The following is a 23,245-nucleotide window of genomic DNA, read 5'->3' on the forward strand; positions in this document are numbered from 1 at the left end:
GTGAAAATCACTCCGTTCCAAGCAGTGGGAAGGCGGCCTTCGTTATGCGACTGACGAAACGTCAGTTATAAATGATTTACCAGTGTGGACGACGTTTCTCTCAGGATCCTCGGATGGATCCCGTCGAACTCCAACTGCATATGGGTTGATTTTGTGCAAGAGGAGACGAATTTCTTCCACCGTAAGGCCAAGTCAGTTAGAGGCCGTTCGCAGTTACGCCTTGACAAAAGTGGATGTGACGAGGACGCTGGGGACGAATATAGACCTGCATAGAGTTCTCTGTGAACTTCAGATGCCACTGTTGGGTCACTCGTGGGCTCTCCGTTCCTGTCCCTCAAAAAGAACACTGATGACTTGTTTCTGCTGCGACGCCTTATGAATTTGAACAGCACATTTCTGTTTTTCCAAGCGAGGCACAGTATGGCGGTTTAATTTTGTGTGTTCCGTCTGCGGATTTCTGATTTACAGCGGTTCCGCACTTTGCGAAATGCCAGCTCATCTTATGTGCCTCATGTAGTCAACTTTTTGAAAAAAGTCAAGGCCTCTTTTCCAGAAGACGCCGAATCATTTTAGGTGGCTCGCGGCTCATCCGACTGCGTGCTGGTTGTTATTGGGACGAACATTGCGTCAGGCTCTTGAACTTTCTGGGCAATGTTTACATATAATTCTCCTATAAATCCTCCACTATAACTCTTCCACTGTATAAGTTTCCATTTCGACTTGATCAAGAAAGGTGCGTATTTCCGAGAAATTTGCACGGCAGATGTTTCGTAACCACGTTTGAGTTTCGGGATTTCTGGTCCAGCAGCTGATGAAATCAAAGGTCAGTACACAGTGGTCGTTATGCCCCAGTAGAGCGTCAATTTTTACCTAAGCAGCGAAGTGTCTTTTATAGGAAATGACCGGATCCATAAGGGTTGTTGGTTATCCTGCGTGGTATGTGGTGGGTGCAACGATATGCTGAGTCAAAGTGCTCTGTTTAAAAAACTTCAAGCAGGGCCGCCGCAATATTTTCACCTGACCCGGTGCGTCAGAGCTCTATTCAGGAGGCTTTGGAGCGTCGACGCCACCTACCACCAGGAGATTAGTGGAGTGGTGGCTGGGAAAGAGGTGCTCAAGTATTTGGATGAGGAGTTGGTCATTCAGGGGGCTCGGGGTCAATGACAGACCACACCGAGAAGAAGAGAATCAGACCTGCGCAGCGGGATTTGAACCCATCGCAAAAAGGTGCAGGAGTGGTGTCAGAAAGGATAATCGGGGTGAGCAGAGCCGCACATAAGCACAAAGTAACATTACCAACCTTCCTTTTTTTAGAGTGAGCTCAAAAAGTAGAGTAGCCGTCTATCTAGAACACCGAGTCGGGGACATCTGGTGTGAGCTCTGTCTCTGGGAGCGCGATTATTGACGGCTGTCCAAGGCAAACCGACCTTTTATTATTACAAAATTTGCTGAAAAGGCGGAGGCAGTTTGTGGACAAGCAACTAAACACTGCCTCCGCTGCCTCGGTTTGTGGGCTTGTTGCGGGTTTGGCCAAGTGTTTGTGCCTCAGTGAATCCCCTTGTCCTTAGGTAATGTCTGATTAACTCTATAGTAGATGTTTATTGTTGGAATGATAACGGACCGTCCTGGAGGGTTTGTAAGGCGTACGTTAGTCAAAAGATCCAGTATGTTTGCATATGGGTGGGAAGCGGAGTGCAAGCTAGCGATTCAAGTCACCGATTTGGGCTGTTTTTTCATCGGAAGGAAAGGGAATGGGATTTCGCAGCTTTTGACGACACAACTGACCAGAAGTAACGAGGGTAGCATGGTTCACATAAAACGGTTATCAATAATTTTTGGGAAGATGAAATGTTGACGAGTTCCGACAACTAAATATGAAGTATGCTTATAGCGAACTGCCGAAGCAGTCCCCGATTGTAGGTTCAGTAATCCCTATGTGGAGTGTTTTAAGAACTGGAATGCTAAGGTACTCGCCGGACGACGGCAACTACCGGACACGTATTCAGTAGACCGTAGGAACAGACATAAGACTGCAGCAGATGATGTTTTGAGACCTGCCAAGAACTGGTTCTACGGACAAACGGTTTAAAAACATTGTGAATTAAGCACAACAAGAACCAATAACGGCGCAATCATAGGAAGCAAAAAATCGTTGGGGTGACAGCGAGGGCCCCTGAAATCGATAACAAGTGACGGAAATACCTGCGGGTACGGGAAGTCAGGCAGTGCGCAGCGTCTATATAAAGAGATACGGTACAGAAAACAGTCCCTGCGTTCGGGAGGTGAGGAGTCGTCCTCGGATTACGGCTACAGCTTGTGTAACGTGCCAAATCGGATCGCGCGCTTGATATCTTTTAAACAAACCCAAAAATAGCTCAGACAAAGCCTTAGAAACCCCGTTAGCGATGTTGCTCCATGGGTTCATCGTCTGGCCCTAGAATGCACCCTTAAGAAGTTGAATTTGACACCCGTTATCAAAGGTGCTCCATGCTCAACCCCCAATTACTGAGAGAGCTCAGCCTACGGCCTGCTGAATAATGTTCCCAACTTTTTATAGTGATCCAAAGTTTTATCCGGTGGCAAGCACATCGGCCTCCACTGGCTTACTCCATAATGGAAGTGAGTTAGCAGGCAGTTTCTAGGATGCAGGCGGAAAACTCGCAGCATCGGTAGTCCGGGGTGTATTGTTGAAACCGCTTTTCCTAACATAAGCTCGTTGCCTTAGATTTGTAGGCTCCTGTGCATAGCGTGTCTTATCATACATCTTGATACATGTGGCAGTTAGCTTTTTAAACATCTTGCCAGATTCATAATATCGGTTCACTCAAGCACTATTTGCAGGTCTTCCTGCATTTGTTCAACTTTCGGTCAGTTTCAGACTGCTCCCGGCAAGCGACGAGCAAGCTATCAGGACCAGTCACTTACTCGTGTGGATAAATCAATAGCTGCAACGATTCTTACGCCCCCCTTCCAAGACGTCACTAACAAAGGCGACCAGACGAGATGATACAGCCCTTTCATGTATACGTGGTTATTTTTTTAGAGCCGTCTTGACCTTTCGCATACTCTGTGGCACTTCCGCCTCTAAATTAGCGGAAGAATCAATGACTCTGTTATCCAGGGCCGACATGAGATCTGCGAGCCTTGCCCCTCTCTTTAGGAGTCTAGGTGATGCTAGGCGTCAGATATGTTATCTGTGGAGGTACCCACCAAGTTACACGCTAGAGCTGCTATCCGTCATTTAAACCGATGCACATCTGAGGCAGGCGGACTTTCATCCGTCTACTTTGCTCGGTTTCTGTCCTATGGGGTTAAGGACAATGGGTACGGCAAACTGAACAAGTTTTTCTTCCAAGTTGAGATTGGGGGGTTTAGTTGCTCTTTGCATTATTGTCCGCTCATTAGTGCGATCAGTACTGCGTGTATGTCACCCGCTTTCGTCGCTAGGGCTGGATGCGGAGCCAGAATCTGTTGCCTTACTTTTTCTTTTGCTGTTATAATATTTGGCACCACCAGTTTCCAGCTCGCACGCACGGTTCACTGACTTGTCCCGAAAACAGTCAGCCGATAACTCCTCAGATGTCTTCCACCGCTCTGTCGCTCTCCAGTTATTTGCCTTCACTAAGTGGCGTACACAGATTAACGAAGCGATATAGCCTATAACATCCCCGTTCCACTATAATATGCACTCTATACACACTATACACTATATAGTCTATATAAACTCTATATACACTCTATATATGCTCTATCAGCCAAAGTTGTTCCGACAACAACGTACTGATCTTTCCCGATCAACTATCATACGTACAACTCGATCGCGAGAGTAATTATTTCCAAATTGTTAACTCGGTGGAGCCTCAAGCGGGTTTGGAAGAGGGTGGCTCGTAATGCTCCATGACAAGCACTTGTCCAAAAGAATCACCGCACTAAATCAGTTTTATCGGCCGGTCAGCTGCTAAGGAATTGGACCTGTCCATCAACATCCATTAGTGAAAAGCAGCAACACCGCAGCTAATTTTGCTTGAAAGGATCTTACCCTCATCATTTGTACCATTTAAAATCCTACACATCCATATTAGTTGACTAATGCTACTGTTGCACAAGTCAATTTGAACAACTTGGATGTTATGTTTTGGTCAACCGCGGGTTCCTTTGATCAGGACCCAGTGGGCACTAATCAAGAACACGTGCTAATCGCTTCTGTGTGACGCGCTACGTATGTGTTCTGTCTTGTTTCTGAATAGTCCACCATGGTGTTTGGATCAAACCATGCAGTTATACTTGTTTCGACTGATCCAATCCCATCAACTATATGAGGTTATCCATAGAGCTCATTGAATTCATTTCAGAGATTGCACATTTTAAAAGCTGCATACATTCGTGGGCTGCGCACCCTCATCCAGTTTTATACCCTATGTTTTACTTGCCCTGCCATAAGGGGAGTTCCGTCCTCATTACCGGTACAGACCAACCTCTATTTTTTGTTTCATTTTCCCTCTATTTTCACGCAGCCCTGCTCCTGCTTCCATTAATTAAGCAGTTGATTCAGACTCCTGTTTGTCTACCAACTTTATAGTACTTTCTGGGCTGTTGATCACTGGATATGGCTAGGCTGAAAGCATAATGAGCATACAAAGCTTCAAAAGATTTGCGTACTTCGCCAACTTTTGCCACTCCATGACGTCCGTATAGCTGAGCCTATGTTGTGAAGTGAGATGCATACTTTTAAGTCATATGTCCCAATAGACCCAATTTGCACGACAGTTTAGACGAGTTGCCATGATTTTTTATACTTTTGAAAATGCGGACGTTTCCACTGACCACAAAACTCAGCCAGAAGTGGACAAGATCCTGAGAGCTCCTGTCACCAGTAGGATGCTTTAACCTTTCTTCAACGGGCTTTCAACTATGGCCTTGCTTGATATAATACCGTTGATAAAATTGCATCATGTGCTGCAGGCCTACATACACTATTGAGGAGTAGCCCAAAAGACCATGAACAGAATGCTGCTGTTTTTTCGGGCTCCTGATAAAATTTCAGCATTATTGTATTTTCCTTTTCCGTCAACAGTTTATTGTTTTAAGAACAGCCTTCTTGCCGCGAACCAGCCTTGATCTTTTCCGCGCACCGAACTGGATTAATAGATTATGCCCAATTCAATGAATGCCGGAGCCACAGCACTGAGTTACATGTTCGGCACATGCTTTTACGTCATTGATGTGCATATGTTTTAAATAATATTTGTCATCCTTAACCGTACCCGCTGATGTTGTTTTTTGATGTCCATTTCAAAGGATTTTCACAACCATGCTAACCCTACATCACCAACTCTCAGCGTTGTACAACATGGATAAATGTACACCAACTGCTCAATATATTTGTGACTCTAGACTCAACAATCACGGTCCATGCCTTCCGCCATAGAGGGTTTGCTACACAAACAGGAGTGCCTAAGTACACCCGTCACCAGCGCAGAACTGGCTACTTCTTCGGCCTCTCACTCAACCGCTCAAACACGAAGCAACTAATTGTGCGAGCAGGCAGGTTTATCGCCTTGGAATTACCTATAGGCGTTCGATGCCGAAATTATGGTAGCTGAAATTCACCTTCTAAATCCAGGAACTAGCCTGCAGTCTCGACGCTCTAACTAAGCTCCCTTACTGAAACCATAATAGTTATAATTATGACTACATAGCTATGCATACACAGTGACTCGATAGATAGAATTTTTATTATCTCTTGAGCCGCCAAGAGCATGGTAGGCGAGAAATAACACTCCTTCGTTTGTGTATGCAGGATCCGACAACACTTCCAGTCGAATAGAGATACTATGTACGCACTAGAACGAAGAAGCCGTTGGTAATCATACGCTATAGCTGGGACCCCATCGCAACTATAACGGTGAGCAGAGGCACACAGCTTACTTGGGAAAGCTTAGCCCGACTTGGCATCTGTCTGCCTTCTAGGAAGACAGTCTATTGTCTCTTTGAAGTAAAAAGGCGATTTTAGAGTCGCACCATCCCATTAGCATTCGTTATGTTTTCCATAATCACAAACAGCCAGGATGTAGTTGCGACGAATTTGCGGGTGCTGGGCACCTTGCTATGAGGTTGAACTAACCATCATCTTTATGAGAGCCCCAAGCAAGTGTTCGTCTCGGTTGTGTCATTCTTATATGACGGGAGTTCGCTTGGGCAGAAAAAGCTTACAAGCCTTGACGTTTATGTGGACCACTGCATCCTATGATGGGGCGAGCAACGCGATCCTACTCCAGGATCTTAGGTGGCTGGTTCTGCAGGCACAGCCACCGCGACGAAGACTAAATGTTTATCAAATGGAGGTCGTAGTCTGTCGGTAGCCTAACGACCCCAATAGATCCGTTTTTCAGTCATGCTGGCGTGGAGAAAAAATTAGTTCGAATGTCACTTGGAAGGCTTTGCTGATAAATAATGAGCATGAAATCAACGAATTCTGGTCACGATCAACTCAGTGTTGATGTCATCTGGAGTGACGACGATACGAACAGCCGGCATCCAGCGCTTTGACGTTTAGAGTATCATTATTTGTGGATCGGAGGTTATGGTGCTCTTGTTGTTGAACCTATTCAATGAGTGAGGTGGTCTGGAACAAAGCAGAATAATGCATATTTTAAACGGTGTGATGCATGAGGGTTCTTTTGTTCCTTAGTCTTTATATTTCTCACAAATTTGGAAATAAACTTAGTATTAGTAGAAGCGGCTGCAACGTAGATCTCAGCCCTCCGAGCTGGACATGGCTTTGCCTGCATTAGCCAAGCCATCAATCGCAGGCTCCAATGATTATATTAATAGCCTTGCACACATTTATTGGCGACCACCTGATTAGCCTTTCCGCGGCAGCATAATCAGTTCGCCTAGCACATGGCTGTGGCTACCGTATGTGCCCAGGTTTGCTGTGCTGGCCTGAAGCAGAACTACTCGCAGATGGAAGCCCTATAGTGCATCTGCTGGCTACTGTTACTCGAGTCCCTTTTCACCGCAACCCCAGGTCGAACATTATGTCCGCAGTCTGGTTTTTTGGTGAGGATGTTGCTGCCTTCACCACACACGCTCTACCTCGCTTCTTGTTCCTTTGCCTGCGGTGGCACTTTCCCGCAGATTCATAACTCTTTAGTATTTAGGTCTCCACTTTCGTCATCCAGCAGAACTTCTCCCTTCATACCAAAGCCGTCAAAGTTCCACGTCCAGGTCATCCGCTAAGGTCCTACTGTCAGCAGTCGAAGAAGTTACCCGTCGAACTCTATTGAGTCTTTCCTCGTACTTTAGCTTTGCAGTCTCCGCCGCCAGCGGCTGCATGCAAGCACGTACACAAGCGAACCATTTCTTGGAGTATCTCTACGATCTTATGTAACCCTACATCAATGAGCTCGAGTAGTGACGATCTTCTGACTCTGATCATGCTCAGCATACACTCGACCCGATCCTCTTTTGACTGGCCCATATTGGTCCTCCTTTGTTTGGTCTTCAACTATCCTGGCAGAAAGACACTCAGACACCGCCCACTTTCCTTCCACCATAAACGGATCAAATCACATCTGAAAAGCGAGTAACAAACGGTTAGGTGTTCACCCACTGGCCGGAAGTTTGCGGGTTAGAAAATCGCTGAGTTTATGCGATGCGTCCTGGTAATGATTCCCAACAAGTGTGCAACAGATGTACAGTGCTACTCAAATTTTTCTTCGCGGCTTTAGCTGCAGTTATCTCTGATGGCCTCCGGGTGACGGGAAAACATGCCTTCAGGCATACCCTTCAGTAATCCCCGCGGGCTACTACTCCATACATCTGCCAATGAATGATCATATTGCTCGCATTGCCTCCTGGACGGAGATTCAGTGCATCGAGTCCAGTAGATATTTTGCATCAGAGCCAAAACTGTGGTTCAACAGCTCTCTTGGACACAGCAGGCCCATTTACGGCGCAAGCCAACTACAATCGTTGCTCGTTAAAGGCGTCACATGCGGAAGACACTTCATTAATCGTCCTCCTCCTCCTCCGGGGCCGTTGTATACTGAATTTTTATTTCATCTACTGCTGAGCAAGGGACCCAGATCAATAAGCATGGATCCAAAACACGCAGATTTCTCGGCTTAAACTGAGATCAGCCTCAGTGCAGTTGACAGACATGACCACTGTCCAGAAAATTCGAGAAGCTGATGTGATGTTTACCCTAAAGATACCGGCGCGCAGTCGAATGAGTAGGAAGTTACTCAAACAGAGTTGGCTTCTTCTGGAGGTGAGGAATAAACCAGCAGCCAATAGGAAAACTGAAGAAGTTTCAAGACAGGCCGGCATTTAGAAAGATGCGGAACCACCGTAGATGGTAAAGCCGCCAAAGAAACACTCATGATTTTGGGCATCGCACGGAACATTGTTCTCGTTGGGTGCATGAAACTGACAAAAAACCTAACAATCACGCACGCATTGAGGAAGATAACCGAAGAATCTAGGAGTAACGTAATGGTGGTATCTGAAGCCTACAGATGGCACTGTGCAGGCCTGTATTCCGTTCCAGTGACTACGATATACTAACCCTTGGTAAAACGCAACGACGAACAGCCTTTAGCTAACTCGATCTTCAAGAAGGACGATTTTTATGAACCCTTTCTTGGTTTGCACCTCACCATCCGCTATGATGGGCAGGAATGGACAATTGCAATAAGCGTACGTGTCCAAAGTTAAGATCAATGCTTACCAGAGTGAAATGAAGAAAAATGCGCCCGTTTGTCATTTGGAGGAGACGCAGCCGGTGCCCTTGTTATGCATGGTGAGAAAGGACCAGAAAACATCATGAGAATGGACGCCAAAAAGGATTTGTGTGTCTGGGTCTCCTCAAACTGGTCTTTCTCACTGGACCATGAGAAGTCGGTCAAAAAGGCATTCACCATTGTACGGATGATCTGACGCACCTTCTCCCGTATTACTCGCATGGACTTCCAAAAACTCTATGGGGCCTACGTCAGACCGCTCCTGGAATACGCCAACCAAGTTGTTTACTCACGACGCACGAAAGACATCACCCTCGTTGAGCGTGTCCAGCAAGCCGCTACGAAAATGGTTGTCGGCCTCAAATACGTAGACTGTGAAGCGCGTCTCGCGATGCCTGATCTCTTTCCCCTGGAGTGTCGTCGCCTCCGAGGGGACTTAATTCTTGCTTATGCCCTGTTTGAACAAAGCTTGGCCAACAGGTTTTTCATCGTTGACCCAGAAAACACACGGCGGGGACACGGTAAGATGATTTTCAATCTCAGAGCGCGCACATTCATTAGGTGAAATTTTCACCCCCTTCGGGTAGTGGCTGCGTGGAATAACCTTCTTCCGACGATTGTCCACGCTCCTTCTAGAACCCAGTTCGAAGCACCACTTGCACTTATTTATGCGGGTCCTCATGCTGGCAAGCAAACTGCCCCACGCTGAAACCATAAACAGCAATGCTGCACTCTTTTCTCACTTGTGCCTTTCAGGTGAACGACAGTCACCGACCTACTAGAACAAAACCGACCCGGGAATCTTGGGCAAAAGCCTCGATCCTGTGTATCATTCCATGAATCCGTGAATATACATGGACTCCAAACTGACCTTGAGGGTGCCCGTTTGAATTTTTTGTCCTAGTGAAAACATGTCCCATGCAGTCGACTATCCGTTCTGAGTGCCTGAACTGGAGGACGTCAAACCAAGCATAAAGCTCGAAGTTGATGGTGTTACCTGTCAGATGTGTGTAAAACCTCTCTAACTTGGTTAAAGTACCCTCAAACACTACCCATCCACTAACTACTGTCTATCACTAATTCTAGTCGTTTTCAAGGGTTCGGTCTGATCTCCAACGCACCACGTTATGACTAATGGATCAGGTATGTGATATGTTCAATATCAAGGCAAGTTGTGCATGACCTATTGAAGTCAGAATTACAAATGTCGACACTTGAATGGAACTGATCAGTTCCTTACACGTTTTCACTGACCAGCCCGTGGATATGTGACAGCTTCAAACATGCTGAATATTCATCATTTGATGGGTAACTTCGGAAACGCGGACTTTACAAACAACGGAAGTTAACTTCGATCTGTCACTTTCAGCACCTTCAGCGTCAGGATACGCTTGCGAAAGACACCTCGTTGATAAAAAGTTTGGTAGCCGGTTAGAATTATAAAATGAGCGGAATAATTTTCTTCGTTTGAACCTGGAAAAGCGCCCAGTGATTACCGAAACATTAGTGCTTCATTTCTACATGTGGGTTGGCAGATCGATCTGCCAACCCTAAAGACAACTGGTGGAAACACGAAAGGGAAATGTTTGGAGCAAGGACATATAACTTCGTAGAAGAAGACTTTTCCCGTTGCGAGTTTTAAGGGCGTAGAACAGCCTACCACGGTGATGTCCCGGACCGTTTTGCTGTCAACCAATGGACTCAATCTTTAGAGCAAGACAAATAACCATTGTTGATTATTTAGAGTAGCGTTGCGTCCCACAACCTCTCGGAGAGTAAATGTAATGATCTGTAAATCCCCTGACGGAGCAGAGCGCAGCTTGACTTTCGGGATATTTTCTGTGTTCTGTCAACCTGCGAAGAACAAGACCGGAGAACTTTGGGTGCCACAACTACTAGGTGAATGTCACAATGGTTTTTACAGTATTCACACAGAACTTTCAGTCAGCTGCATATCATAACCCATTTGCTGGCTCGAAAAATATTGCGACACAACTCCGGCGCGTGAGTCGCAAATCACAGGGCAGCAAGCAGGTGTTCACTTGGGTAGGAGATGAATTGATCACATTGCGCCATTTCGAATGCCTGAACAGCACCATAAATACCGTCAGCCAAAAATTGCGGTTTTTCTTGATTTCTTAGATGGCTGCTTAGATGGAGAGTTCCTGCACGAGATGGCTTAGTGGTTGGAGCGCGAATTTACTAACCGAAAGGTCTGTGGTTCGAGCCTGACCACTGCCTCTCGGCTTCCCCTGTCTTGGCTTGGGCAACCTGGCAGTATCCCAGCCCTCGTGCTTCCTTCGGGTGGCATGGCAGCTAGGCCCCGGAAGAGTGTTACAGCTGACTGGTTTTTATATTTTTACTAACCGGAAGGTCCATGGTTCGAACCTGACCTCTGACCCTCGACCCTTCCTTTCTAGGGTTGAGAAACCTGACGGCATCCCAGCCCTCGTGCTTCCTTCTGGTGGAGTGGCAGCTAGGCACAGAAAGGGTGCTACAGCTAAACGACTTCCTGTATGTCTACTTGGCCAAATAAGACTACTTTTGAAGTTTGAAAATATACTTCTTTCTCTCTGTTTCTTGAATTCTGATTTTCTGCGGACTGTCAAAACTTTTCACAACAATTTATTAGGGTTGGAAAGGCGGCCCTCTAGCTTCCTGCTGTACAACATAGACCAACTTCCAAGAATGATAGTAACTGAGTGAAGGAAGTGTGCTGACCAATCTGACAAATTACGGACACTGAATGTTTTCTTGTGTGATCTAATATAAACAGAGCACTTTCTTGCTTCTTGCTTGAGGAGTGAGTCGAAATTCGAGATGTACAAGAACGATGGCATGTGAGAAGTGTTTAAAGGAGAAGTTAATGTAAAACTGTTGGTTCGTCTACTATCGTGAGGGCCAAAAATGCGGCTGCCATTCGCGCCGGTCCTGGACGGAGGGTCCCGACCCCCAAGACAATGTTAAGAGGAAGGTTTCTGTTCGGGTGCATAGCCATCAGCCTCTGTCTAAGATTCCTGGCCCAAAAAGCGACCGGTGTACAGGTTTTCCCAGAACCAATGCTTCAACAGTCCGACTCACTTAGTTGTAAAGGACCCATCCTGATTCGAGAATGCCCGGAGTAAGCTATAGAAATCTGGTTTCTCGTTTTTCTGCGCACGGATGTGTTTTGGTTCCAATCTGATTCTTGGTAAGATTGAATCGTTTTTCGACTATAATAAATTGCTCGCGTCCTTCACAACCTTTGGATAAGCGGGTTTCTTTACGTTTCATAACTCTTTTTCTCCGCGTTCTGGACATTTGGAGCCCTAATATCTGTAAAGTCCACCTAAAAACACATCTTAGAGCCCAATCTGCTGTCAGGGTTTTGAATGTAGAACTTGGCGTAGCTCTCAAGACGTTTTGAGAATAAGTACAGTTTCGGTATGATTGAGTCGGCTATTTGGCAAGCGTGGGAACTATGAGTGTCATGTGCTATCTCATCGTTGAAACGTATTTCGTTCTAACAATCTCTTCCGGACTTTCCAAAATAGAACTGGTGGTGGAGGCGTCCCGCATAGCCAAATATTGACACTTCCGCTATAAGGGTGTGGAAATCAAAACACGACTCAGTTTGCGGACGGACCAATTGCGAGTTTGTCCAACCGCCTGTTTGTATGTTACTATTACGTAGCAAGCGAAAAGCTAGTTTTTAGCTGTACGTCTGGATAGTCTCTTTCAAGATTAAGCATTCACAAACACCCTCAAAACCGCGGAATTAACAAAGTTGTAAGGAGTTTTTATTTTACTGGTACTTGGTATTTGAATTTCTTCAGAAAAACTGGATAATATGAGAACTTACAGCATCTGGTCGCGTCGGGTGCATTAGGATCGACGTCCAGTCATTTGGGCCGCGTGAAACGTTTTATCCTTTTTGATGTGTGGACTGAATAAATTGTAATGAACAATGGTAATCAGATTGAAGGCGAGTGGGAAATTTTAATTATCTGAAACTTACGCTTCTTTCGGTTCACGATTGAGACATGAATTGAGAAGCGAAGTGGCAAATCATTATTCAGTTCAACACAATGTGTCGCAACACAGCGTCTACAAAGCCAAATTCATGCCAGAAGGGGTTTGTTCGGGGAATCCTAACTCCAGCCTTCAACCCAAAAGTTTGATCTAGAAAGCAGTCGTGAGAGGAGGTGTTTTGTTCAAGCGCGTTGCCCGGTGCAGGTGACTCAAAGGTCTAATCCGCTCGGCTATAGCAGTTTTGTCTAGTCGGAGGACATACGGAATATGGCGCAGATGTTGCACTTCTGACATTACTGCGAACACCATATGTGTTTGGACCCCCATCGGGCTATTTATAGGTTTCATCTGTCTTTTGACTGTATTGGATATTTTGCCGTCGGTTGATCGTTGGACAATCAGAATATGTGGTTTTGGGAGCCGATCTTTTCTGATCCGTCTTTCTTCTAACAATGGCAGTATCACTATTCCTCCATCTGTGAACATGCTGTTCAGTAGTAGCCAAACATTCTCGATAAGTGGAGCCTGAACAATACACCATTAAGTTAACTTGCTTCGCTTGATTCGTTTCATAGATGCTGGACCAAAAGAACATGCTACGTCTCTCGGACGTAACCGCAGGTTTACCAGATTCTTGATACGGCAATTTTTGTCCCACTCAGTTTTGTGAACTCTGATGTACTCGGATGAACACTTGGCGGAAAGTAGCACTCCGCGCCATCGGCGTCATCCACTTCAGTTATGCAGGCAGATGGAACAAGAAGAGTTACCTCCTCCGTGAGTTCGTGTGTTCGCAACTTGTAAACTACTTCCGACTGTTTATCGATAAAATTGAGTCGTATTGCAGTCATACAGGTTCAATTTTCCCCATGTAAACATTATGTTAAGCCGTTTTGCCTTATTTTTAATGGAACTTTGTCCTTTGATCGGCTCGTGGCGAGCTTCAAGCTATCACATCCAGTCCTTTCTATCCCATGTGGCCCCCGTTTATGAATTCTTTGCGCTGTTTCAGAGACATCCGTAAGGTGGATTGGGTCTTTCATTCCCGGACAAACGTTTATCGTTTTTTCACTCATGTTTTTTTCGGTTTCCTTCAGAGCAGTGCTGCTTGTGGTTTCATCTGTTATGTTGCTGCTGATCGAGGGTTTCGATTACACTGACTGGTAGTATATTCTGCTGCTTGGGTCAACAATTCAATTATGACTAGATTTCTAGACCTTGTCCGATATGACCTGTCAGACTTAGACACGTTCTGAAATAAGAATAATGCTGACAAGTTGTGAAATGGGCATAGGAAATTCTGGTCCTCGTTTTCTGGGCGTAATTTACGGATGAAGGTACAGTAGGGTTCAATCCCTTTAGAAGATAGCCTTAAAATAATTTGGGAAAGTCCTACGGAGACCTAGTGTTGAATCCTTCTATTGGCAGTCACGCAAGCAAGCATCTACCCGACCTCAGTGCATTTATCGGAAATGGAAAATATTTCCTCTCCGATCAATTTTTCGATAGGAACGGCCACGTTCCACGTCTGATGCTTAAAACCTCCCTATTCAACGAATAGTGCAATGGGACGCATTGTTTCCTGAGGGTTTACAGCATGAACTATTATAATGACTCGGTCAGGATGCCAAACAACTATCCTGAGAGACCGATTTTGTGAATTGCATCTCTGATAGTTTTTCATTCACATGGATGAACAACTTTACCTGTATGGTTTTGGGATTTTCAAAAAGGACTCACGGACTAACGTCGAATGTTTTCCAGTTGCTCATCATCGATCACCTTTCTGGGCATCCCCGAATTGAGGACCGAAGATACTGTCAATGCAGTGTTTTCCCTACTGATACCTTTTACCACTCTTTCAGTTCTACTTAACAGTTAGTTTCACTAACCAACCGCATACCGTTACAAAGAGATTGAACCTTACCACGATGCTGCTGTTTACGCGTCTCACTTGTCTGGTGATCGATAGTGAGCTCCAACAGTTTGCTACTTATGGAGTTTTCTTATTCTCAGAAGTTTCCTTCTGAATAAATTAAATGATTAGTATTTCGACTACCCTAGTTGGATCCGGTGGATATGTTTAGTGAGGGTTGAAAGTTTCTTCTGATCCCGTCTTTGGGACCTATCCTCACTTGCCTATTTCAGTGGTAAACCGTTATATGTTCACTTTAACGTCATTTTTAATTTTATTGTCGTATTTTCATTGATCTTAGATTGCTTTTGACCACCAACTATAGATTTTGCTTCGTCAGTGAGGTTCGTAGTCAGATACCGGCTTTCACCCTAGAGAAGCCACTTCTCTACGGGTGACAAACATCCACCTTTAACCACAGTGGTCTCTAATTGGGACTTGTTGAGCACGTATTCAGCTATTTGGGACGGAGTTAAGGACAGTTAGTGCGCTTAGTACATCTTCCCTCATATTAGCTCCGTGCCACCGAACTGACAGCACATATATTCGGGCAATGCAGTTTGCAATAGGGAAGGCTATGACTCGCTTTCAAAAACGTTTTTTTCTGAATGCCTCAGTGCATTGTTCTCATTCTGACCCATCTTGTTTTTATTCTGTATTGTCAGGCACATAGCTGACGAACAGTTTGGCAGCAATAATTGGCAACCACAAGACCGTGGTAAGGTAGAGGACAACCCACTTCCAGATTCATCATCCGCATTGTGTGAAAATCCTGCTAGTACGATGACTGCCACAGAATCTTCACCAGCATTTAATAAGCCGTCATCATCAGCACATCACCGAGCGTCGCCTCGGCCTCACCTTCCTCCAACACAAGGCAGTCAGGGAAGTAGCAGCACAGGAAGTGGTGCCACAGGAACGAGTATCGGCACTAACAGCGGTGGAGGTAGCGTAAGTAGCGGCAAATCTGGTCGTGGATGCTACAAAACCAGTGCAACTAGTGGCCGTGGGAATCGATGCAGCAGTAGTGCGTCCTCATCGACTGAGGAAACTGAAGCAAGAGAGCGTCGATTCGGCAGTGTGGATCTACATCCCCTCCCTCTGGTGACTCTTAATCCTGGAGGAGTGCGTCGAAGCTTGGTTTCCCCTCCCACAGGTCCTACTCAACAGCTGCACCTAGCCGCATTGCTCACGCTTCAGCAACAATTTGCTGTACGATCTGCTGCATTGGCCACCGCTGCACGTGTCACTACTGAGCGAGGTGACTCCTTACAGATGGAAGCTCACAGCAGCAGTCAACCCTCGGTGCCAACGTCAAATTCAACCTTTCCGGTGGACTCAACGGTACAGACAACGCCGGTCACCACCCAGTCTGCAGCTACCCTAACGGCGTCTTCAGATACTCGGTCGGCAGAACCGAATTGTGTTGACTCAACGATTGCTCGCCTTGCACAACAAAGCCAGTTTCATCCATTAAATTTACTTCCCCCTGTCTTTTGGCCATGTAAGTTTTACTTAAACACTGTGCAAAAAATCTAACAAAGTATGACAGTTAGTTCCCCTTGCAGACCTGCTTCACTACTGTCTCCTTTCAAGAATGAATTTCACTACTAACATCCTAGTAAAAACCAGTGCCGGGCTGGTTAGTACGAATTATTTTAGGGCCGATGATTTACTCGTGAGTAGACCCTAAGCGAAAATCTTTGTTTAATTAGACCAAACGATTTGGTTACTCACAATACTCACGTTTTATAAGTACCCTTATTAGTGGTCTGCCGAGGTTACATCCCAAGTCCAAAATGGCTGACGGTTTAATTTCGTTGATGCGATAGTCTCTGCTATGACAATGGTTCGAGACATTTTTTCTTTTGATCCACTGCAGCAAAGCCCTCGATACAAGCTATACAATGTAACCACTGGGCTCCGACTTAGTCCGGCTAATCGCCCCTCTTTACAGAACTTATCATATTGCCATTCTGCTGACCAGTGTCACCTATCCACAACCGATGACAATGGGACAACACGCGTTGCCAACTATGATGCCCCCATACTGCTACGGCTGCGGCACCATGATACTTCAATTGGACTTAGGACTACATACATACAAGACCGTGGTGTGAACAAGCCTGTTATTACGTCGTCATCGGTAGCCGCAGTCACTCATTATCTGCCGGTTCGGCCGGCATAATTATTCCCCATATCAATAGTGCAATTCTTCAGCCTATTCTAGACTCCTTGGGCAAAGTATGGCGTCTTGTTGGTTCTTTAAGCTTCATTAGCTAACTGGTCGCGGAGTCTGGAATCGCAGCAGCGGATTTTCAAACTGAAGCGCAAATCCACATGTGTTATATCTTGGATTGCACTGGTATAAGGGAGTTTGGGATTTTAGACAGTGAGTTGCAGATGGTAACATCTAAAGCGGAACATGGGGGAGGGAGTGCTGTTATGGTCCTTAAAACAAATGCGAGTTGGTCAATTCAGATCAAAATATTTGAACACGTTCGCTCTTGACCACCGGATGCAGCGCTTTACTCGAGTTGTATGTGGGCTAAGCGCAGCACAACGTATGCCTTCGGACCATTTTTCACCTGCCAACTTCTCTGGAAATGTTTCTTCTTTGAGCGCAGATCCTCTATGCGCACATCTATCGTTAAACTACTTACAATGTGGTACGGCTTTTTCCAAAGTTGATGCAGTAAGCGTAGTGGGCCTAATATAAGTAGTAAGTAAGGTAGTTAGATAAAGATCTTAAAGCCTGATTAAAATCAACTTCACCAAAAGAACCGGATTTTTGCTCCTAAAAAGCGTTTCAAGTAAAAAGAGGATGCTAGAGTGAGAATGGTCTACTAAGACATCACATGACCGATTCCACTTTACGAGTCACAATAGGAGCAAAACACACCGAAGCAGCCCAAAGTGATATCAGGATGGGAAGGAGGATAACTCATCTGTATTGTAAATGATGGCGATAAGGTTGTGAGCGGATTTTCCTTGGAAGTCATGATCATCATTGCCAGCTGTAATAACCGCTTGTGGTACAGTGGTTGTAGTTGCCACAGTTTCGTTCACCGATGAATCGGGAAGGTGGGGGAGGTGGCTGCGGATTGGGGACGGGAGCTGATAAATTAGTGCGGAAATACGGCACTGTATGTGGACTGTATAGTGGCTGAATGTTATCGGAACTGGGTTCCGGTTTCTAAATAGAACTTTCCTGCTGGCATTTTAACAGCTCACGTCACTGTGTGTTGTCTTACGTCGTGTATGAAGCCACCTCCCCAGCTCCGATACAGAAAAGATCGACTTATATCAACTCATCCTCCAACCTATGTTAGAGTGATGCATTCCACCACACCAGTCTTAATCTGCGGCGAGAAAACTTTGACTCATGACGAATTGCTTTGATTGCACTCACAACTCATATTACTGTGTCCGAGTGAATTGTCGACATGGTTAGAGGGCGAATTTACTGACCAGCAGGTTAGTGGTTCGAACTCGACCTCTGCCTCTCGACTTCCTCTATCGAGGCTTGGGCAGCCTGACATTATCCAGGCCCTCGTGCTTCCTTCGGGTGGCATGACACCTAGGCATCGAAGGGGTGTTACAGCTGAACGAGTGATTGATTGAATAACCTCTATACCGAAGCAGAGTTGAGCATTCCCAGCAAACTGACTCCCATGTATCGCTTTTGTTTCTTTGATATTTTTTCGAAGGTAGTGTTTCTTTCTTGACCAAATCACTGATTAACGTGGTGTGCAAGATTGTAAGCATTATATCCCACTGGTATAATTTGAGTCCGGGAGGCCCATAAACCATCACACTATAGTATGGTTCAGTCTCCCACGGTACGAAAAGTTGGTTGAATAAGCCATCACCTTATGCCTATGTAAACGTGGCGATCTGATCTCAGGTGTGGACTGTAAGCCGACCAATATTCTGACACATTGATCACATTTTCAACACCAAGCGAAAAAATGTCTTTCCAATATGCCCTGTAGGCGTAGGGTAAAACGATGGAGGGCAAAACTCGCTTGAGACGCCAACAAGATATCTCCAACTGTGTGTCGGCCAGGCAACAATATTCGGTCCCTCTGGCAATGTGTTGGAATATTGGTAGCTCGGGTGTATTGGTTGGTAATTGATCAGGTGGCTGTTGATGTTGGTGCACAACCAACAGCGCACTGAAGATGTCTCCTCGAATGGTGACGAAACGTTTGCAAACCAACTGCCAAGCTCGGCGAACAGATCAACAGCCACCTGATCAATTACCAATTCGGTCCCTCTGTCAAATCTTATGCACATTGTATCCACAAGTTCATCTTACCAAAACAAACTACCTGAAGTGTACCGTTTTCCACCAATCTGGATAAAGATTGTTACGAGGATTTTATGCCAGGTGATTCCTGGATTAGCAGAAATAACTTATTTTTCCAAATTCGGTTGAACCGTGCTCCCCATTACGGCCGTTTTCTCATAGCGGCTACACCCAACCCGGATGCTGGTAAACTGTTAGGTCTAGCCAAACGAATATCTGTACGTCACTCTGTTACTCTGAACTACACAGGGGAAATGATTTATACATTGCTTGGTTACAATGTCCTGACTTTTTACGTTTTCTCGCAAGCTGATTTGCACTTCGTTAAACGCCAAGTACCGAAATCTGTTCCGGGCACTTGCCTCTAAACTGATTCACCATATCCTCCTTTCTCGCTAACCCTCACCTAAGGTCTGGTGTGTCCCGTACATGCCGGTGTGCTATTGCACTCTTCTGGATTACTACTGAATGAACTGGATAAAGGTAAGTTACTTATTTTCACACGAAATATTTGCTTCCTGCGCGCCAATAAACAGGATCAAGTCCGTTGTCTCCTTTCCGAAGCCTTGTTTGTCGTGCGAATTATTTTCACACTTACAGCAAAGGACCGGCATGGTTCATCTGGTCTAGAAACGTCGGCGGCGGATCACACTGCGCAACCAACCAAGTCCCAAAGTGATGCCACCGGTTACGACGTGGTGCCATCGTTGTGGATGGGGTCCGCTTCATCTGGTGGTCTGACAACCAGCACTCCCCGAATAGGACCGTACGAATTGGGCCCGACTTTGGGTCGCGGAAATTTCGCTGTTGTTAAATTAGCCAGGCATATCGAAACCAAAGTCAAGGTCAGTCAAACGGTCACGTGCTCTTATTGTTGGCATTTATCTGTTGTTCGAGAAAATCACACCCAACCATACTGATGACTTCTAAGTGAGACCATTTTTCTTGTTTTATGGTGATAACACCATAAAGTCCGTCTATCCGAAACTAGGTAACCTATCAAGCCCTCTCTATCCGGATGAAAATACTGTCTTCAGTTACATCGCCGAGATTTATACAGCCAATCAGATGCTATTCATCAGGACTGCACACAAAGCCTTTGAGGTGAAGTTTATGTGTAGGGCATCATACTCTGCACGGCAGCCCACTATCTGCCCCCAGAAGCCTTTTCACCTGGGTTGACACTATTTAAGGCCAGATAAGTGTAACGCCCTTTGTCCATCATCGAGCCATTCTTCCGACTCTGGCCTTTCATGTGTCAATGTTCATAGGAGGACACGACTCGCTCTGCGTCCGAGCTCTTACCCTCAGTGCGTAACTCTTCCCTTCTATTTCACGTCAGTCTTGTAGAGCCATATTCTCGTCAACAATTCAGATGGATTCATCGACAAGAAGTCGATTTGATCCAAAAGTCGACTTTTCTGCAAAGGTTTGCTCCTTCTGTCTTGTTGAAAACATTCAGACCGAGGAATACTCCACTGCACTACCTACTGCTATTTGTGTTTCAACGCGACTAATTTGTCTCATAAACCTTTTCTGTTCAAATTTGAAGGTTGCAATCAAAATAATGAACAAGGAACTCATTGGCTCGGTCAATCTAAACAAAGTTTCCCGTGAACTAGAAGCGATGAAACGCTGCCAACATCCTCATATCATTCGGCTCTACCACGTGATGGAGAGCGAATCGAATATTTTCATGGTAACCGAGTATGCCAGCCGGGGTGAGGTTTTCGGTGAGTAGCTTCTTTTATCAACAAGAGTCTTTGCGCATCGAAATTTTTTACTTTCCCGCCTATCTATGTATCAAAGTCGTAAAATAATTTGGAAACTAAGGTAGGACATCAACAATGTGTTGCGCTGGTTGTGCCATCTTTGCCTTTTAGCCATGTTTACGGTAGTGGTTGGTTTTTGTCGCATGGTGTTTGGAATCTAAGAATTATGTGATTGGTTTCCGAATGTCCTAGACATGCGAGGCTTTTCGCCAGCCGTTGGTGTAGAGAAGACCGATCACATGACCATTTGACGACCGCTCACTAAAGGTTAACCTCAGAACCATGTGTCCGTTCCCTGTACTCAGCCTTGCTTGTAGATTTGATGCGGAAAGTCGTCATGACCAACTATTGGTGGGGGTCTCGCGACTTGACTTTTAATCGATCCTCATTATTTGGTTACAAAGTTTGTAATTCTACACAGTCGCAAGGCGGTCGCCACTAAAAGCATCGATCATTTGAAGACTTTAGTATGTCACTTTTTCGGAGCATTGCAAACTCAAATAAAGTCAACCGCATCACAAAACCAGTCTTATCTACCTCTGTTCCCCATCGCTACTTACTGAGTGGGTGAACGTTTTACAATAAATTGAAAATTAAGACTAATCGAAACACCACATTCGATTCATGTCTTCCTCCAACACTGAATGCTCAGATCACATAAGCAAGTCCCAGTTGTTCAATGAGAAAGAGGCACGTGAACTCTTCTGGCAGATCGTCTGTGCAATCGACTTTTGTCACAACTCTGGTGTTGTCCATCGAGACCTGAAGGCAGAGAACCTCTTACTCGACTCCGAGCTGAAAATCAAAGTCGCTGGTGAGTTTCAGCCTCAACGATTGCTTGGTTCTATTCCCAATGCTGATCTCATTGCAAGCGCCGTTAAATTTCATCTTCCTCTCTATTCAAAAATCACGCGCAAACAAGCCGCAAAGTGATATTCTAAAGCACCCAGAACGCTATCTATAATAGAGTCTGATAGCTAGTTTGGAAGGCCGTGCTGCGTAGGACTCAGTTATCAGCTTAGCCTTTGAGCATATAACTGACCGACCCAAAGTACATGTTCGGTCTCCTAGACCGACAGCAGCTACGAGATGTATGTCACAATCGATGTACTCTCTCAATGCATCTTGTAACGACTGAGACACATGCTCACTAAAGGTTTCAAGTACTCCTAAGTTTAGTTATTTATGCTTCCAAAGCTAAGAGAATGTAATCAGTTAGCTTACTAGGAAAATAGGTGCGCACCAAATAGCTATTTTGCCCCCTCTAATCCGGGGAGTAACAAAGTACAGAAATACTGTGGTGTCCTTTGAAATCGATCAAGAAGAATGTTCCGGTTTGCTCGTGTACCACATTTTTTTAAACAAGCAATCTTGGACACCGTTACGAATCCTACATCGACTGCTCGAATTCACCTGATTGTGAGTGGTTCGGTTGCTTGTTAGACTACCATTGTTCGCAGTGCTCCGACTGTTTGCCTCCATTGCGGACTAAAACAAATGAATCTTGCTGACTGGATGGTCTTGGATTACGCTGACTATCAATTGCACACTGCGAAATGCTGAAATGGCTCGTTAGCAGGCTTTGAACCGGTTTCGGACAGTTATCGCTTGATCATGTGCTCTGTGGTGTGTTGCGCGGGCTCTACCTCGCATTCTACCCCTTTTAGATACCCTGTGCAAATCTGTTTAGTTCTGTTTTCCAATCCATCTACCAGACAAATCACCAAGTATTCAGCCTTGTAAGATTACTACACAGTTTCTGTGCCTCTGTTACCATTCATCTAACTGAATTTTTTTAGTGCGCTGACTGAATGGTCTTGGATTACGCTGACTATCAATTGCACACTGCGAAATGCTGAAATGGCTCGTTAGCAGGCTTTGAACCGGTTTCGGACAGTTGTCGCCTGATCATGTTGCTCTGTGGTGTGTTGCGTGGGCTCTACCTTGCATTCTACCCCCTTCATATACCCTGTGCAAATCTGTTTAGTTCTGTTTTCCAATCCATCTACCAGACAAATCACCAAGTATTCAGCCTTGTAAGATTACTACACAGTTTCTGTGCCTCTGTTACCATTCATCTAACTGAATTTTTTTAGTGCATGAACGAATCGGAAGTATTCCGGACTGACTACTCATATCTGTGTTCGATTCCTAAATGTTTACCACGTTTACGTGCTTTGTCAACAAACCAGATTCAAATCAACCTATTCCTTCGGAACCTCACCGAGTGTGATGGGTCAAAAAATCTCTCCAGCTGCCGAAAATCGGCAGAACCTTCTGAAATTCTGTCCGAATGTATCGGTCAGTGAAGTCTTTTGGGTAAGGCCTTTCATCACAGGACCTTGTCTATACAGCTGCTGTCCCAGAGGGAGCCGTCCTAAAGAACAGACCAAAGTGTTCATCGGATCAGCATCAAAGGTAGCACCATGGTCAGTAGAGCTCGATGTGGCTCAGTGGTTAAGGCGCGGACTTACTGATCGAAAGGTCC

The 23,245-nt window shown here is 45.4% G+C and overlaps 2 protein-coding genes across 2 annotated transcripts; one reads left to right on the forward strand and one right to left on the reverse strand.

Annotated features, from left to right (window-relative positions):
• Positions 1-13,381: 13,381 nt before the first annotated feature.
• T265_11525 (hypothetical protein) lies at positions 13,382-13,609 on the reverse strand (the record flags this gene model as incomplete). Its single annotated transcript, XM_009178202.1, has 1 exon — positions 13,382-13,609. One exon carries the CDS (start codon positions 13,607-13,609, stop codon positions 13,382-13,384), a length of 228 nt encoding a protein of 75 aa, XP_009176466.1.
• T265_11524 (hypothetical protein) lies at positions 13,435-21,690 on the forward strand (the record flags this gene model as incomplete). The annotated part of the gene is made up of 6 exons (XM_009178203.1): positions 13,435-13,535; positions 15,339-16,177; positions 19,397-19,468; positions 19,586-19,830; positions 20,538-20,718; positions 21,410-21,690. The coding sequence occupies 6 exons, from the start codon at positions 13,435-13,437 to the stop codon at positions 21,688-21,690; spliced, it is 1,719 nt and encodes a 572-aa protein (XP_009176467.1).
• Positions 21,691-23,245: the final 1,555 nt, after the last annotated feature.

The sequence above is a fragment of the Opisthorchis viverrini genome (assembly GCF_000715545.1).
Source record: "Opisthorchis viverrini unplaced genomic scaffold opera_v5_515, whole genome shotgun sequence".
Classification (NCBI taxonomy): domain Eukaryota; kingdom Metazoa; phylum Platyhelminthes; class Trematoda; order Opisthorchiida; family Opisthorchiidae; genus Opisthorchis; species Opisthorchis viverrini.